Source organism: Lentinula edodes, assembly GCF_021015755.1.
Source record: "Lentinula edodes strain Le(Bin) 0899 ss11 chromosome Unknown C8R40scaffold_5, whole genome shotgun sequence".
NCBI classification, from domain to species: Eukaryota; Fungi; Basidiomycota; class Agaricomycetes; order Agaricales; family Omphalotaceae; genus Lentinula; species Lentinula edodes.
The window spans coordinates 862297-876979 of NW_025764311.1; the positions used below are offsets into that span (position 1 = coordinate 862297).

Sequence of the window (14683 nt, forward strand, 5' to 3'; positions counted from 1 at the left end):
CGAGGAAGGTCAAGGACATTCAGTCCTTTCTGGGTTTTGCAAATTTCTATCGTCGTTTCATTTATAATTATAGCGATATCGTTGTGCCGATGACTCGGCTTACCCGAAAAGGCGCTCCCTGGATCTGGGACAGCAGCTGTCAAGAGGCCTTCGAAAACCTCAAAATCGCTTTTACTTCTGCGCCGATACTGGCCCATTGGGAGCCGAATCGCCCACTTATCGTGGAAACCGACGCTTCCGATTACGCCATTGCGGCTATTCTTTCCATCCAATATGCTGACGGTGAAATTCATCCTCTAGCCTTCCTTTCCAGAACGCTTCATGCGGCAGAACTCAACTACGATACCCACGACAAAGAGCTACTGGCCATCTTCGAGGCCTTTAAAGCTTGGCGTCATTATCTGGAAGGTTCGGGTGATCCGGTGGACGTCGTCACCGATCACAAAAATCTTGAGTATTTCTCTACTACCAAGGTTCTCACCCGCCGACAGGTCCGATGGTCAGAATTTTTACATCAATTTAATATGGTCATTCGCTTCCGGCCGGGGAAACTCGGCGAGAAACCCGACTCGATAACTAGACGCTGGGACGTCTACCCTAAAGAGGGGGATATCGGCTACGCCCAAGTGAACCCTCACAACTTCCGTCCTATCTTTACTAACGAACAACTCACTGCGTCTCTTCGAGCTACCTTCTTGGAAGGCCCGGTTTTACGAGCCTCGATTATCATGGATATCGAAGCCCTACACCAGGCAATCATCCTCGCCCTTCCCGCCGACCCGAGCTCCGTTGTTGGTTTGGAACTTGCAAAAGATCCTTCCAATGAACGTTGGAGCTTAGGTAGTGACAAGCTACTACGCCTTGACGACCGTATTTATGTTCCTAATCACGGCGATCTACGCCTTCAAGTCCTCCGTTACTTCCATGATCATCCACTCTCCGGCCATTTCGGCCAGAACCGCACTCTAGAAGCTGTACGTCGTCAATACACCTGGCCCAAGGTCAGAGACTTCGTACGTGACTACGTTACCTCTTGCACTATCTGTGGGCGCAACAAACCTCGCCGTCATCGGCCTTACGGGTTGTTGAAGCCTTTGCCGGTTCCGGTCCGACCATGGAATTCCATCTCCATGGACTTCATTGAGCAACTGCCAATGTCGAATGGCTTTACCGCTATTCTCGTCGTTGTGGATCGATCTTCCAAACAAGCTATATTTATTCCAACTCACGACACCATTACTTCCGAACAACTAGCTGAGCTTTTTGTTATTCATGTCTTCTCTAAACATGGTGTTCCTAATCATGTCACTTCTGATCGTGGTTCTGAATTTGTTTCGGCGTTTTTCCGGGCTCTCGGTAAAGCGCTCTCCATGGAACTTCACTATACCTCTGGATACCATCCGGAAGCCGATGGGCAGACCGAGCGCGTCAATCAGACTCTCGAGCAGTACATCAGGATCTATTGCTCCTACCAACAGGATGACTGGTCGCCGCTACTCCCGATCGCCGAATTCGCCTATAACAACGCTCCCAATGCTTCCACTGGTATTACTCCATTCTTCGCTAACAAAGGATACCACCCAAACATCACCGTTCGGCCCGAGGTCGATATGAAGTCTGATCTTGCTAGAGACTTCGTCGTCAACCTTGATGAACTCCACGCTTTCCTTCGAGAGGAAATCCTTTTAGCTCAGTCTCGTTACAAGGAACAAGCTGACAGGAAAAGAATCTCGCACCCGGAGTTCCCGATCGGCTCCGAAGTCTTTGTTCTTGCTAAGCACATTCGTTCTACTCGTCCTACTGAAAAATTCTCAGAAAAATATCTTGGTCCTTTCAAGGTCATCAGTCGACCTGGTACTTTGTCTTACAAACTCAAGCTCCCGGATTATCTTCGCCGTATTCACCCGGTTTTCCACGTCTCACAGCTGGAGCCGGTTACGCCGAATCCATTCCCGAATCGAACTCAATCTCCTCCACCTCCAATCGAAGTTGATGGTGAAGAGGAGTACAACGTTGCCGAAATCCTGGATTCCAAGTTGGACAGAAGGTATAAACGTTGTCCTCTACGTTACTATATTCGGTGGGCCGGTTACGAAGGTACCGACGATGAGTTCTCTTGGGTTGCTGCTGATGAATTACATGCTGACGAACTTGTACCGGCTTTCCACGCCCGATACCCTCACAAGCCTGGACCTTGATCACACAAAAAACATTTATTCCTTTCCTCCGGTTTTTCGCCATGCTCCGCCGAAGTTTACTTCGTGTGTTTAGAGGGTAAACACGATGATAGCAAATTGAGTGTTTACCTCTCCTTCTTAAATTGCTTACTTGTTTCTTAGTTACTATTTTACTTATTCTTCAATCACACTTAAGCTACTTATACTTCAAAAACTAATTACTTTTTACGCCGCTTCGCGGCCCATTCGCTTCCCGATTCAAAATCGCGTTAATATTTTCGTATATACAAAAGCAAAAAGAAAATAATCAAAGGAAGACAGGAGGCCACAAGAAAACTACAAGAGATACAAGAAGGGCCGAGAGGCCGATGTCCGATGTCCGTATATCCTACTCCTCCCTCTCCTTCCCTTTCTCCGACCGGGCCCTCTTCGGCGCCGGTTCTATCTCTTCCTCCTCCTCTACTTCCTCCTCTCCTTCTCCATCTTCTGCTCCTACTATTCTATCCTCTTCCTCCTCCTCGCTATCCACTACCCTTCTTCTCTTCTTCGGCAGCCGCGACGGTCCTGGTTCCGGCATCTCCGGTGGCGAATCCCTCCTCCTTGCGGCGTCCCTCATCAACCACTCGAGCTTCTTGATGATGTGGCGGTCGTAGGTGTTGGACTTGATTTGACCCTCGCGGAGAACCCGGTTATCAGCCAATAATTGAGCCACCTGGCTCTCCAGGACGGCCAACCGTTCGCCGGTCGGGTGGGAAGCGACCTCCTTCTTCACCGTGGGGGGCCGGTTGGAGTGCGAGCAACGCACTTTTGCATCATGGCAGGGCTTACAGGTGGTGCTGCTCCGCTTGCCGGCCTGCTGAAGGCAAGGGATCCTCTTACTCCTGCAACGTTCGCAAGGAGTTCTGTCGTCTTCGTCGTCGTCGTCATCATCCCCGTCGTCGCCGTCATCGGGGTCCCCGCCAACAGGCTATAAACAAGAATGTTAGTAAAAAGTTAATTGCGAGGCTCCACGCCACTCACCTGGGCCTTGGCCTTTCCTTTTCCCTTGTCCTTACGGACTTCCACAACGGGCCGTCGTGGGGAAATCGAACTTCCTCCTGGCGAAGACCCCCGCCGACTGCGAGCGGCGGCCGCCTCCGCCATCAACCTCCGGCGCTCCTCCAACTCTCGGGCGGCAGCTTCCTTCTTCCTCTGCGCCTCTTCTGCAGCCTTCTTGGCCGCTTCTTCTTCGGCTTTCCTTCTGGCCGCCGCCGCCGCCTTCCTGGCTTTCATCCTGCGGACTGTTTCTTCGGCCTGTCGGATGGCTTCGTCGTCGTCTTCTTCCAAGGCTTCGTCGTCGTCGTTAACCGGATCGGCGGGAGGCGGGTTTAAAGGGCGCGACCTTGAAGGGCCGGCCGTAGTGGAGGAAGGAGTGGTGATTGTCTGAGTACGGCTGTGTGACATTGTTGACTTAGGAAATTGGGGAGAAGTTAGGGCCACATCGGCAAAACCTGGCCCTTTTTATAGGGACAAAATGGCGCACGGACCAGCGAAAATTTTTCTTCGAATTGTACATGGCCTACGGTGCACCGAAAATTTTCTTGGATGACTAACAACAATCCCCGGCACCAACGGCGTTTGAAAATTTTTCTGCTGACTGATGGGCCAAATTCCCGAGGCTGACGGCCTTTAAAATTTTTCCTTGGTGACTAACCAACTACCGGTATTAATGGCTTTCGAGGGCTCAAGCCTAAGAGGGGGATACTGTCAAGTCCATGCCGCGGGCCTCCATTCCGCCGTTCGGGATTCCGAAGATCTGCTCCTTATTGTTATCTCACTCTTATTGTTCTTTCTCGCTACACATACCCTTTCGTTCTAGTCCCTTCTTATTGTCTTTTACTCTACCCTGCAGGTACTACTCGTATAGCTCCTAGTAGTTAGTCTGGCGCTCCGCACCGCTGCGCCGATCCGTAGATATAAATACTGCCTGTACGCTACTGTAGTTCCTCAGTTTAATTATCGACTTAGATTCCCTCTTTCACTCTGTGCTCCTCTAAGTCTTCAGGCTTACTGCCTTGAAGTTCTCTCTACTCTACCTTAGAACTTATACGTTCTCTGGTTCGCTCCTCGTCACCGGCGTTATCGCCGCTCCGACTTGGCTGCTACTCAGCTCCTCTCTTCTATACTCTCGACCTCCGGGGACATACGGCGTAACGGCGGTGTTGTTAATAACTTCACTACTGTCCCATTCGTATTCCGCACTTAGACACTCTGTGACCTCTGGCACGGTTACACGGGTTGCATGATCTTAACAACTCTACCATGCAGCACATGGACTTTCTTTGGCTAAACTGTCTGATGGGATCCCATCCTGACTTCCCCTAGGAGCTGACCTACGTTGACTGTCTACATCTACAGGAAAAGAAACATTATATACCTACAATACACATATGGTGCTGCGCGATGGGGTTGAGACAGGATTCAAAGGGAGGAAAATGGAATTTTACTGGTTGCTCAATAGATGTATTTTAGAATAACTGAAACGTAGAAGTTCATATTTTGATCTAACTTGAAGTATTACAATCATTGTATCATGTACATATGTATAGACATCACCCGGCTCTGCTGTTTTCGCTGTTGTAGCGCGTGCACGTGTTCATACAATAAGTTCCCGGATTCGCGTCGATGCCATCGACATCGATGATCGAAATCATTTCTTCTCTGTGTATTCGAACTCTGTGGCCTTTTTCTGAACTGTTATTTCGAAAAACAGCGAAGTGGAATTGAGCGGGCAAGCCTTCACCCGAATACTTATATATCCCGTTCAGGTAATCCATCAAACTTCTTTGCTTACAACGGTGCTTACAGATCGGAATGTAATGCATATGGACACAGGCGCCAAGTGAATCTTATTCCTCAACCCTTTGACCCAGCTCTATTAGCTTTGCGGGCAGCAATGTCCAAAAGATTCTGATCTTTCGACCATAACTGAACAATTCGCCACATCATGTCGATGTTCTCTAATGCCCATACATTCTCTCTTACCGCCAACGAGGTCTCCTCGGTTGCCGGAGACCAGAACATCAGCTACCACAACTATGAACCTTTTTGTAAGTCCTATGTGGGCCTGTATTCCCAACTTTCGCATTGAACATCGGATTCTACTAGCTATTCACATCGAATCCGCTCTGGACGGACGTTCAGTAGGGAATCCATTGCGCTATCAACCTCACCCTCTTCCTTCTCTCAATGATCCCTCCCTGCCTGCAAATATCCGCTACTCTCTACACTTATTATCCGCCAAGGAAGGGTATCCATTATGGAGGCCGGAACCAAATCGACGATTACCGGAAGAACATCGTAAAGGTGGCCTCCCTATCGGGTCTGTTGGAATTATACGACCAGACGGTTTTTTCGATTATCTTTTCAACATTTGCTTCCCCAAAGATCATCCAGTCAATACCGGCGGTGTTCCGGAAGGATTTAAGCCCGTTGAGTTCAGCCAAACGGATGTTTCTGAGGTTGAGCCATTTCATGATCTTGATGCTCATGTGGCGAGCCCTACTGGGTATATAGCCAAGACTTTAGCGCATTCGGGAAGTTCTTAGTGCGTGCTTCTGATGACTTCAAAGACACACCTACTTACTTTCCCGAGTAGTGTCGCTCAGTCAAGAGCTTATGATTTCGTGTCTATGCATCCCGAGGGTGCCATATTGATGCTGCCAGACGGTAGCACACGTATTGACCTTGAGAATAAAAAGATATTTCGTCAATACGCCACTCGTAACGCTCATCGTTGGTTCACCTACGTTGAAGATGCTCGGGGGCGAGAGTCCGAAGACCTATCCCTTTATATAATCACAGGTACCGACAAGTCTTCTTCTTTCGGTGTCGCATCTTTTTGCAATGCACAAAATCAGGAATTTAGCCTTAGGTTCAGTATCGATGGACACACACATATGCATTCGTGGTCGAAGCACCACTATGCTGAGTCACGATCTGGACCAAGGCTTCCTCCGGGAGATCCAATTGGAAGTGACCGACCAGTAAATCAGAGTATCTTCCTTCGAGGATTCAAGATCAACAAGCGGAAGACTTCCAAAAGCAAGGAGGGTCACCGCGTAGAATCTATAGTCACGAATGATTCAAGCAGGCGGAAGTCCACTTCTTCCCATAATCAGACAGCGTCCACGTCGAAAAAGAATGGGTCATTCTCTCAAGGATGGAACGTCTGGGATATGCCATCTCAGGCGGATGGTCATAGGCGTGTCTCTGACCCTCAGAGAAAGGTGCAAGAGAATGTGAAGGTTGAACATGTTCCAAGTACTACCGCCGTGCGTTTTTGTTTCCCCATCAGTTGATGACTTACCAATAACAAACACAAATCTCATCTCAGCCTTATCATCCCTGTGACACGATCAATAGCTTCATGCTCGAGCTCCTCTCCGCGACTTCCGGTAGTGCTGGAAGTGGCCCGTCCTTCGCAATTTCTCATGACGACGATTGGCGGTCTGTTTGGGACGAGGTTCTTTGTTTGTATGAATTACTTTGTACTCGCAATTTACTCGTTCTCGCAGGGCAATGTAAAACTACCGACCGAACAAGAGCTGATACATCGAATCTGTTCCAAATCGAAATTTGTTATCGACAACGGTGGGTCACCCGTGTCTTCGAGTTCATAGTTTCGAGTTCATCCTCTGATTGCCTTGATAGGAACTATTTATCCTGACCCGCTCGACGATGCTACTCCTCGGAAATCCCCTCTCTCCCCCGATGAATTTATCACTGCGCGGATACTCGTGATGTTCACTTGTCCTGTACAACAATGCGGAGAGCAGTTCCAACAGCAATCATCACTAATCAGTAAGCCTTGGTGGGTTCCTCTTCTTCCCTGGCGTTGAATGCCCCACAGCCCATATGCAGCAAAAGCATGACGTGGTTCACGGTACTGCCGCTAGAGTCCCGCTTTCTGCGGCAGCGGCATCTTCTGCGTCCACAACTCCCAAACCACCCAGTCAACCCGACAAGAAAAAACGAAGAGGTGGGGTAGCCGCTTTGTCCTGTGCTGAATGTCGAAGGTCTGTGTTTCCAATGTTCCTGACGAAGAATATTTTTCTAAAACCGACCATCATCAATCTCCAGATTGAAACTCAAGTATGACTCTGTCCTCCCTATTCGAGAATATTCTAACATACATTTAAGGTGTTCTCGGGTATTTCCCTGTACGCACGTATCGAAGTTTCTTCCCCTTACAAAAGCCGGATCCTCATACTTCTTTTTCCTAATAGTGGTTGCGTGAAGAAAGGTATGAATAAATCTGACGATCGATGTCCACGGTTACTGATAACGGGGATATATGGATAGGTTGTGCGGCCATATGCCCTGACGGTATGTCAGAAATTAAACCGATCGCGCCGCTCATGTAATATGTCGTTTCCTAGGTCATTTAACTACTGGGAAAGGAAATCGGTATGGGTCAGCACATTGAGAATGGTCACTCGGCGTTTACAGTCCACTAGCTTTGTCCTAGCCAACATCAACGAACTGCAAGAGAAGATTGAGGAGCTCACCACCCGCGCCAAAGCACTTGAGGATGCCTTGGCTAAGTCTCACAATTTGGTCTCTCCTCAACCACATCCCCTTTTGAGTGACGACCTTTTACAAATAACTCGCACTGTCAAGGAGGAGTCTCCTGAACCAAACCTGTCCACTGATTCAACAACCGTCAAGAAAGAAGAAAATAATAAACAAGAAGAAGATGAAGCATTGATTGTGTATAAATCTTCCTTGGGATCGTTGTAAGGCTAAACTAATCGATGTCGTTGGTCGCTCATCGACGCTTTTTTGCTCCAGGTATGCCGGTGAACAAAGCACGTTCTACGGTCGCAGTAGTACTTCTTGGGTGAGCCTCTGTCCGCTTTGGAAATCTTCCCATGTCCTGACGTTTCTGTAGCATTTCTTATTGGTTCGTTCACCCGCCTCCTTGTATGACCGTTCTTTGAACTCGTGTTGTAGAACGAGACTGGGGCGAACCAGCAGAAGGAGGTACCGAAAGGGATAATCAAGCGACCTCTACCGAACGACTTACCTTGGTTGGCTAATTCTTTCCCTTTTTCTGCTCCAGTCGATCGGTCAACGCGGCAGAAGCTGGTGGGATTCTTGCCAACAGTCGCTGTGGCTCGTCGTCACTGTCAAAATTATTATCGCTATGGTGCTTGGCAGTCAGTCTTTCGTCACTCCTCTCTCCTTCCCAGTGTACAACCTTATGAACTGAGCATACGTTGATAGGTATACACCGATCTCCGAGGTCGAATTCAAAACCACGATATTTGAACCATATTATGAACCTGATGAGGGAACTTTGTTTGAGGACCCCCTAGTCTCTCATAACTTGGCGATATTGTTTTTGGTTATCGCGTTGGGTGCTCTACTGGACCTTGAAGGACCAGCTCATTCACAGGAAGCGAAATGGTACTATCAGCTCGGCAAAGCCGCTTTGGCGCTGGAACCCGTGTTAGACAGTTCTTCATTATCCACCATTCAAGCACTGGTCTGTGGCTTCCGTTGCATTTTCATCTTTTACATTGCTGAAATATTGCATCAGATTCTTTTAGCGTATTACATGCTACTGGATGACATACACGATCTAAGATGGTCCATAATGGGACTGACGTCAAAACTCACACAGACTGTAAGTTTTTCAGATATGATTTGTTAGGAAAGAGTACTCAGTAATGCGGCAATATAGGCTGGACTTCGTAAGCTCCTATGTGCTCAGCTCCATATGATTTTCTAATCTGCTGAATAGACATTGATGGTACGCATTGGAATTTACCCCCAGAAGAAACATATCGGCGGCGTTGTTTGTTTTGGGAAGTCTACTCCTATGATATACTTCAGGTGAGACGAACTATATTCTTTGTGTTGTCTGCTGTCTAACGCGAGGGACAGAGCTTAACTTACGGTAGACCACCACACATGGCGTTGTCATTTGTTGACACCAAGAAGCCTTTCGAGACGACAAGGGATGCAAACGGAGATGTAGAAATGACATGTGGGTTCTTGCGCTTAGCAATCTTGAGTAGGAGTTCATCGTTGTGTTTTTTCAGGTGATGCTTGGAAGCACAAGTTTTTCAGCGAATGCCTAGGTGTAATTTGGAATAAAGCATTTGGGGCTCATCCTTTGAGTTATGACATGCTCAAACACCTCGATCAACAAATGCGAGCATACTATGTTCCCCCGAGCCTTCGAGTACCAGGTTTTGGAGGCGCCAAATTGAATCAGGACATTCATCCGCCTAGCCCGGAGTTAACGATGCAGCGTCATTTCTTAGTTGCTTTGAAGGAAATCAGTACGTCCACAATATCGAGTTGCAGCCTTACCTTCGTTTACCCATTTGCTATAGCATCCTTCTACATGCATAGGTACAGTGTAAAACGGCATACTCGACCTCTAAAGCGCTCACGTTTTTTTCTCTTAGGGGGTTCTTTATCAGAGCGATGAATGAAAAACCAGAGAACCCCATTGAACATCATCCTTACGGAGAATCTGTCCAGACAATCTACGATAGTGCATGCATTTGCGTGGGCTTGATGAGGAGCCTGTTCAGGCAGCAACCTCTGATCATGCAACGATTCCCTTATTTCTTCGACCATATATTTTCATGCTCTGTAAGTGTAATCCTTGTCTCTTGTCTTTTGATAGAGACTATGCGCACTCACCGTGAATTTTATTCCAACAGTATGTGTTGGGTTCAATAGCGTCAAAACCCAAGGTCCCTATGGCCTTGTCTGCCCTCACGAATTTAGAGCTTGCGTATGATTTCTTCGAGGCAATGGCTGATAATTCTCCACGAAAATCCAAATTCTTGGTAAATGCTACATTCATATATTCTTTTGCAAGTCGAGAGCTTACCGTTTGGTTAGGCTGAAGCTGGCAAGCTGCGCGAGCAGGCGCGTTTGGCCTTAAATGTAACACAGAATCCTTTGACGGAAGCTCAGAAACTGGCACGACCGAAGCCCATCAAGACCGAGGAACCTGTATCAGGCCGCCAACAGTCTTCATGGACAAAACATGTCCCGTTTTCCTTATCATCCACCTTACCATCTGCCACCCTTACCTCTCCTTCCAATCATAGATATTCGCCGACTACAGCGATTACACCGGCGTTCCAAACGACGTACAACCTTCCGCAGCCTACACAGTATCCCGTTGACCAGTATTCCCTATACCCGTCAACTCCTTTGACTGAACAGTCTCAACCATTGCTTCCACAGCCGTTTTCTGACGGTAACCCGTTCTTCGATCAACCCAATACGCCGTACAACCCCATTTCGGGTTATCAATATCACAATTACCAAGATGCGGGATACTTTCAGCAAGAGATGGATTACCAGTCAGGGTATGATGCTTCTGGTGATGTTGTCATGCCTATGTTGGAAGAGTCGTGGCAGAATTTCATGACTCAGATTAGACAGTAGATTCGGACTGCTTGCTTCATTTGTTTCTTGGGTGTTTTGTGTAATGTATTACCGTACTGTTTTACCGCTATCACATATATGTACCGTCGTGTTTTACTGTTATTCTTTTGTATCAAGCTACTTGCATATAGTTAAATTACTTTCTTGCAAATTACAAGTGAAGTCTTGTTGTCAAGTACAGTATGTAGTGTGGATCCTCCCTAGAGAGAAGACCAGACCATCCAGACGTCGACCGTGGGTACCAAATCTGGACCGTAACTCAATCATTCGGTATCTCGGATTCATTCCGGATTTCGCTATAGCGATCCGACTTTACGCGCCTTTCTTTACCGTACAACGCCCATGACCACTTCGGGCCCACGACCTTTACGACTAGCATTATCCGCAGAATCACCTACAATCACTTCTCCAACTCCATTAACACCGAGATCAGCAGGCCTTGATAGCTCAAAGAGGAATTCCAGCTTTCGCTCGAATCCGCGGCGCCAGTCGTCTATTTCATATAATCCACGTTCAAGAGATGACCCTTTGTCACCGGCTCTGTTTAGTCCAAGGCATGCCGCCTCAGTTTTGACGCCAGATTCACCAGGGCCAAGTTCAAGGCCGAATCTAAGTCGCAGTGCTTCGGTAGGCTCAAGAGTCCCCAGAAGGACTGAATCTAGAGGCGAACGAAGCACATATAGTGGAAAAGACCCCTCTACACCCGCGACGGTCAACTGGAATAGAAATCGAAACAGTACAGGGTCTCTGCTCGCTGAAGAAAGGGAACGACCAGCATTAACCTTGGTTGAAAAGTATGTCTTTCGGCAGTGTAAATGTGTAAGGACGATTGACTCACTGCTTTGGCTTAGGCATGCAGAGTTACTGCACTTTATTGCACAGAAGGAGTCAAAATGCTTGGAACTGCGGACGCAATTGAGTGCCCATGAAGCTGAATTGTTACAATGTATGTATTCTTAATTCTTTGTTGACCTGTGTCTGATGGCGCATAACAGTAAAGAGAAAATGGGAACGAATTGTTTTCCGTGGTTTTGAAAAATCCCAAGCCAACGGAGAACGAAGATTACCATCGTCTACGTCTCCTTCCCCAGATTCGATACCTATAACAAACACCACACATCCACCTTCGGCATCCATCTACTCTGCCGCGTCTCTTTCCTACCTCGACAGTCTTAGCACGCAAGCCCAGGGTGCAGGAAGTGCAGCTATGCTTGAAGCTCTCGGAGGAATGAAAGGAATACGTGAAAGTGTCCAGCAAGGTGTTGGACGTTTCCTTGGTGCCGTTGCAGGTACAAATGATCCCTCGTACACGACCTCTCATCGTAGATCCCTCACGCATACGCCGTCACAGAGTTCATCATCAGCATCTACTTATGCCACGTCTAGCACGCGATTCTCCCAGTCTTCACAAAGTTCATTCGGTGACATCGTACCGACTTCTATTTCAGAAGAGGACGGGGACTTGATGTCAGATAGTAATATTGACGTGACCTCGATGAAGAGGGCAAGGAAGCATCGACCGACTCATATTGGGATTGTGTCAGATACGGGTGCTACCCCGCTCGTGTCTCCGACGCGTGATTTCGCGTTAGAAAGTCCACCACGTACTGCGACGCCCTCAACCAGAGCTGTGCATGGAGGAGGGAACATGCGTTCGAGACGCAAATCTCGCACGTTCTCGTCCGAATCGCCTACTGAGGTCACTGGGACTTCTGCCTCCGAGGAAACAAATCGGTGCGCAGACTCGGACACGAATACATCTGAGTCCCTTTCGTCTTCGTTGGTCGATTGGGGAATGGGGTTATCATCTCCTCCGCCTATGGACTCTCCAGTACCTGGGCAGGGTAGCGGCAAGAGAAATCTGAATAAGCGGATGTCGTTACCAGCGCGTGCATTGAGCTCTGGTTCGGGTGCTGATTCGTGGATGGGAAGTATGGTGGGGAAGCGTTGGGAAGATACGTCAGTATTTCGATTGTGCAATGTATGTCTTTCTTGTGCTAATCTCCTTTCCTTGTAGGATATCCAAGAATCAAAAACGCGCCTCCGTTCTGCTTTCTGACGTTTCACAATCCATCTCACAATCCATACCTCAATCTATCATCCAAGCACTGGTATCTCCCCCGCTGTCAGCTTCGTCCGAGCTTGCTCCTCCATCAGGATATCATAATAGGATCGAAAAACAGACCTCACTGGCATCGGCTTCTTCGACATCGTTACTAGACGAGGATATTCCTCCCGAGGAATCTGGAGGGTCATTGACACCCTTGTTGGAACCTTCGCCTGCTCCTTTCCCCGTCCTTTCTCCCACGAAATTGGCCCCGTCATCAACTGAACCCCAGCCCAAGTCTCCCATGAAGAACAAGCTCAGTTCTTCACCAGCTGGAGTAACGAATGCTGGGAAGACGAACAAAACAGGCTCGAAATTCATCTCCGCGGTAGCGAGTCAGGAAGACGACGACGACGACTGGAACTGGTAATAGGTACCGACACATCTTGCCACTCTTTACCATGTTTTTATGTTTCTAGATGTCTCTATATTATACATACCTCGTTTGAAGCACCGTTTGCAATAACTTACATGTCACCGTAAGGTCCCCCACTTTAGTTGCTGGGACTTGGCAACGTTTTTATTCACTTTCCTTTACAAACCACCTACATACTTTACTTCAATTACACACATCACACTGCAGATACATAGAAAGAAATTGGACATTGTTACGATCAGACCAGAGAACACAGTGAATTGTGCAAGAGGAGGGCCTTCCCTGACAACCAAAAGCAACAGTGTTAGAGGCCGTCCATCAACAGCTTGCCTCCGTCCGAGGGAATGAATTTCAATGAAGAACGTAGTGCTTTGGTCCAGTCTCTACGTATGTCTATGGGAATGTTTTCTTTTGGAACCCCGTATTCAGTGATGTCCTGAACCAGCCTCCTTCTCGGCTTCTGCGATGTATTTACGGATGCTGTTCATCCTTCAAGTTAGTTCGCACAACCCTGTCCTGTAAAATGATAGGAAATGGACGCACAATTCTTCCTCCTCACTAAGAAGAGCACAATGATAAAATCGAGAACGGAAAAAGAGGCAGATGTAAACAATCAGAATTAGCGAATATATTCCGCAGCGTAGCAATGGACGCACCTCGAGCCAGCATTTAGAGGAACAGCCTCCTTCACCTTCTCGATAATGGACGGTGTAGCAGCTTTTGTGTCCTGTTTGCTTCCACCGCGAGTAGCGAGGAATGCTCCTCCGAATACACTACCTAGAACACCCAGAGTAATGTATTCGTTTTTGATGGCACGGCCAAGGATTACGCTGGAAAATAGTGATAGTGTTCAGAGTCAATGTATGTTGATCGAGACTTGAGAGCAATAAACGCACTAGGACATCGTTGAAAGAGAGGAAAGAGTTATGTGGTTTAGGTGGAGCGGAACGTGCCGGGTTGGGAGAGCGCCGGCCTGGCGCCTATGTATGCATCAAAAACTTGAATATCACCTATCACTACCTATCACATCCTATCACACCAATGCCAGAGGAACGAGCTGTATGGTTTGATGCCAGAGCAGATATACTACTAGCTAGCTAATGTGCCAATTCTAAGTTCACGGTCGGAGTCATTCCCAGTGGGACCCAGTGAAAAAGCGGTAATATTGTGCTTGGTATTTTTGACGCTTTTCTTCTACATACGAAAGTACTGAATAGTGACCTTTTTTCTGCAGCTCAGTCTGAATCTGGTAGAACACCCCGCACCCCATACATAGAGATTGTAAGTTTGTAACTCAGAAATTTGTTTTTGTCAGAGCTATCACACTAGCGAAAAAAAGAAAAAGTAGAGGTAGAGGTAGAGGTAGAGGTAGAGGTTTAAGTAGAGTTTATTCCAAAAGTAGAGCCTTCGAGTACCTCTACTTATTCCTGTGAGTAAATGGTAGAGCCGATGAGCTCTACTTTCCCGGCACATGTTATCCTCTTCAGCTCCGGAGGCTGGAGGACGCGTCCACTTGTGATTATGACCAATATAGATATTCATTTTTGACCCATTGTTGATCTC

At 47.7% G+C, this 14683-nt stretch overlaps 4 protein-coding genes across 4 annotated transcripts; all 4 read left to right on the forward strand.

Moving 5' to 3' along the window:
• Nucleotides 1-4978: 4978 nt before the first annotated feature.
• Nucleotides 4979-6064, forward strand: C8R40DRAFT_700782 (uncharacterized protein). Its single transcript, XM_046235909.1, has 3 exons — nucleotides 4979-4984; nucleotides 5052-5266; nucleotides 5325-6064. Exons 2-3 carry the CDS (start codon nucleotides 5164-5166, stop codon nucleotides 5762-5764), a joined length of 543 nt encoding a protein of 180 aa, XP_046090178.1. The 5' UTR covers nucleotides 4979-4984; nucleotides 5052-5163; the 3' UTR covers nucleotides 5765-6064.
• On the forward strand, nucleotides 5547-6738 carry C8R40DRAFT_700928 (uncharacterized protein). Its single transcript, XM_046235911.1, has 2 exons — nucleotides 5547-5747; nucleotides 5803-6738. Exon 2 carries the CDS (start codon nucleotides 5849-5851, stop codon nucleotides 6515-6517), a length of 669 nt encoding a protein of 222 aa, XP_046090179.1. The 5' UTR covers nucleotides 5547-5747; nucleotides 5803-5848; the 3' UTR covers nucleotides 6518-6738.
• Nucleotides 6739-6970: 232 nt separating this feature from the next.
• Nucleotides 6971-10881, forward strand: C8R40DRAFT_700784 (fungal-specific transcription factor domain-containing protein). Its single transcript, XM_046235910.1, has 20 exons — nucleotides 6971-7019; nucleotides 7069-7234; nucleotides 7299-7310; nucleotides 7359-7461; nucleotides 7521-7544; nucleotides 7598-7625; nucleotides 7676-7954; nucleotides 8010-8058; nucleotides 8110-8121; nucleotides 8172-8377; nucleotides 8445-8706; nucleotides 8761-8847; nucleotides 8905-8914; nucleotides 8965-9056; nucleotides 9108-9210; nucleotides 9266-9508; nucleotides 9563-9581; nucleotides 9638-9827; nucleotides 9899-10027; nucleotides 10083-10881. Exons 2-20 carry the CDS (start codon nucleotides 7226-7228, stop codon nucleotides 10635-10637), a joined length of 2412 nt encoding a protein of 803 aa, XP_046090180.1. The 5' UTR covers nucleotides 6971-7019; nucleotides 7069-7225; the 3' UTR covers nucleotides 10638-10881.
• Nucleotides 10882-11433: 552 nt separating this feature from the next.
• C8R40DRAFT_1066802 (uncharacterized protein) lies at nucleotides 11434-13114 on the forward strand (the record flags this gene model as incomplete). Its single annotated transcript, XM_046225819.1, has 4 exons — nucleotides 11434-11456; nucleotides 11489-11583; nucleotides 11633-12596; nucleotides 12655-13114. 4 exons carry the CDS (start codon nucleotides 11434-11436, stop codon nucleotides 13112-13114), a joined length of 1542 nt encoding a protein of 513 aa, XP_046090181.1.
• Nucleotides 13115-14683: the final 1569 nt, after the last annotated feature.

Excerpts from the sequence above, each read along its gene's own strand:
- C8R40DRAFT_700784 (XM_046235910.1), top strand. Across the intron at positions 7,462-7,520 it reads TAGTGGTTGCGTGAAGAAAG|GTTGTGCGGCCATATGCCCT; the intron begins GTATGAATAAAT and ends ATATATGGATAG. Across the intron at positions 8,707-8,760 it reads TATCCACCATTCAAGCACTG|ATTCTTTTAGCGTATTACAT; the intron begins GTCTGTGGCTTC and ends ATATTGCATCAG.
- C8R40DRAFT_700782 (XM_046235909.1), top strand. The coding sequence starts at position 5,164 with ATGTCGATGTTCTCTAATGCCCATACATTCTCTCTTACCGCCAACGAG. Across the intron at positions 5,267-5,324 it reads CCACAACTATGAACCTTTTT|CTATTCACATCGAATCCGCT; the intron begins GTAAGTCCTATG and ends GGATTCTACTAG.
- C8R40DRAFT_700928 (XM_046235911.1), top strand. The coding sequence starts at position 5,849 with ATGCATCCCGAGGGTGCCATATTGATGCTGCCAGACGGTAGCACACGT.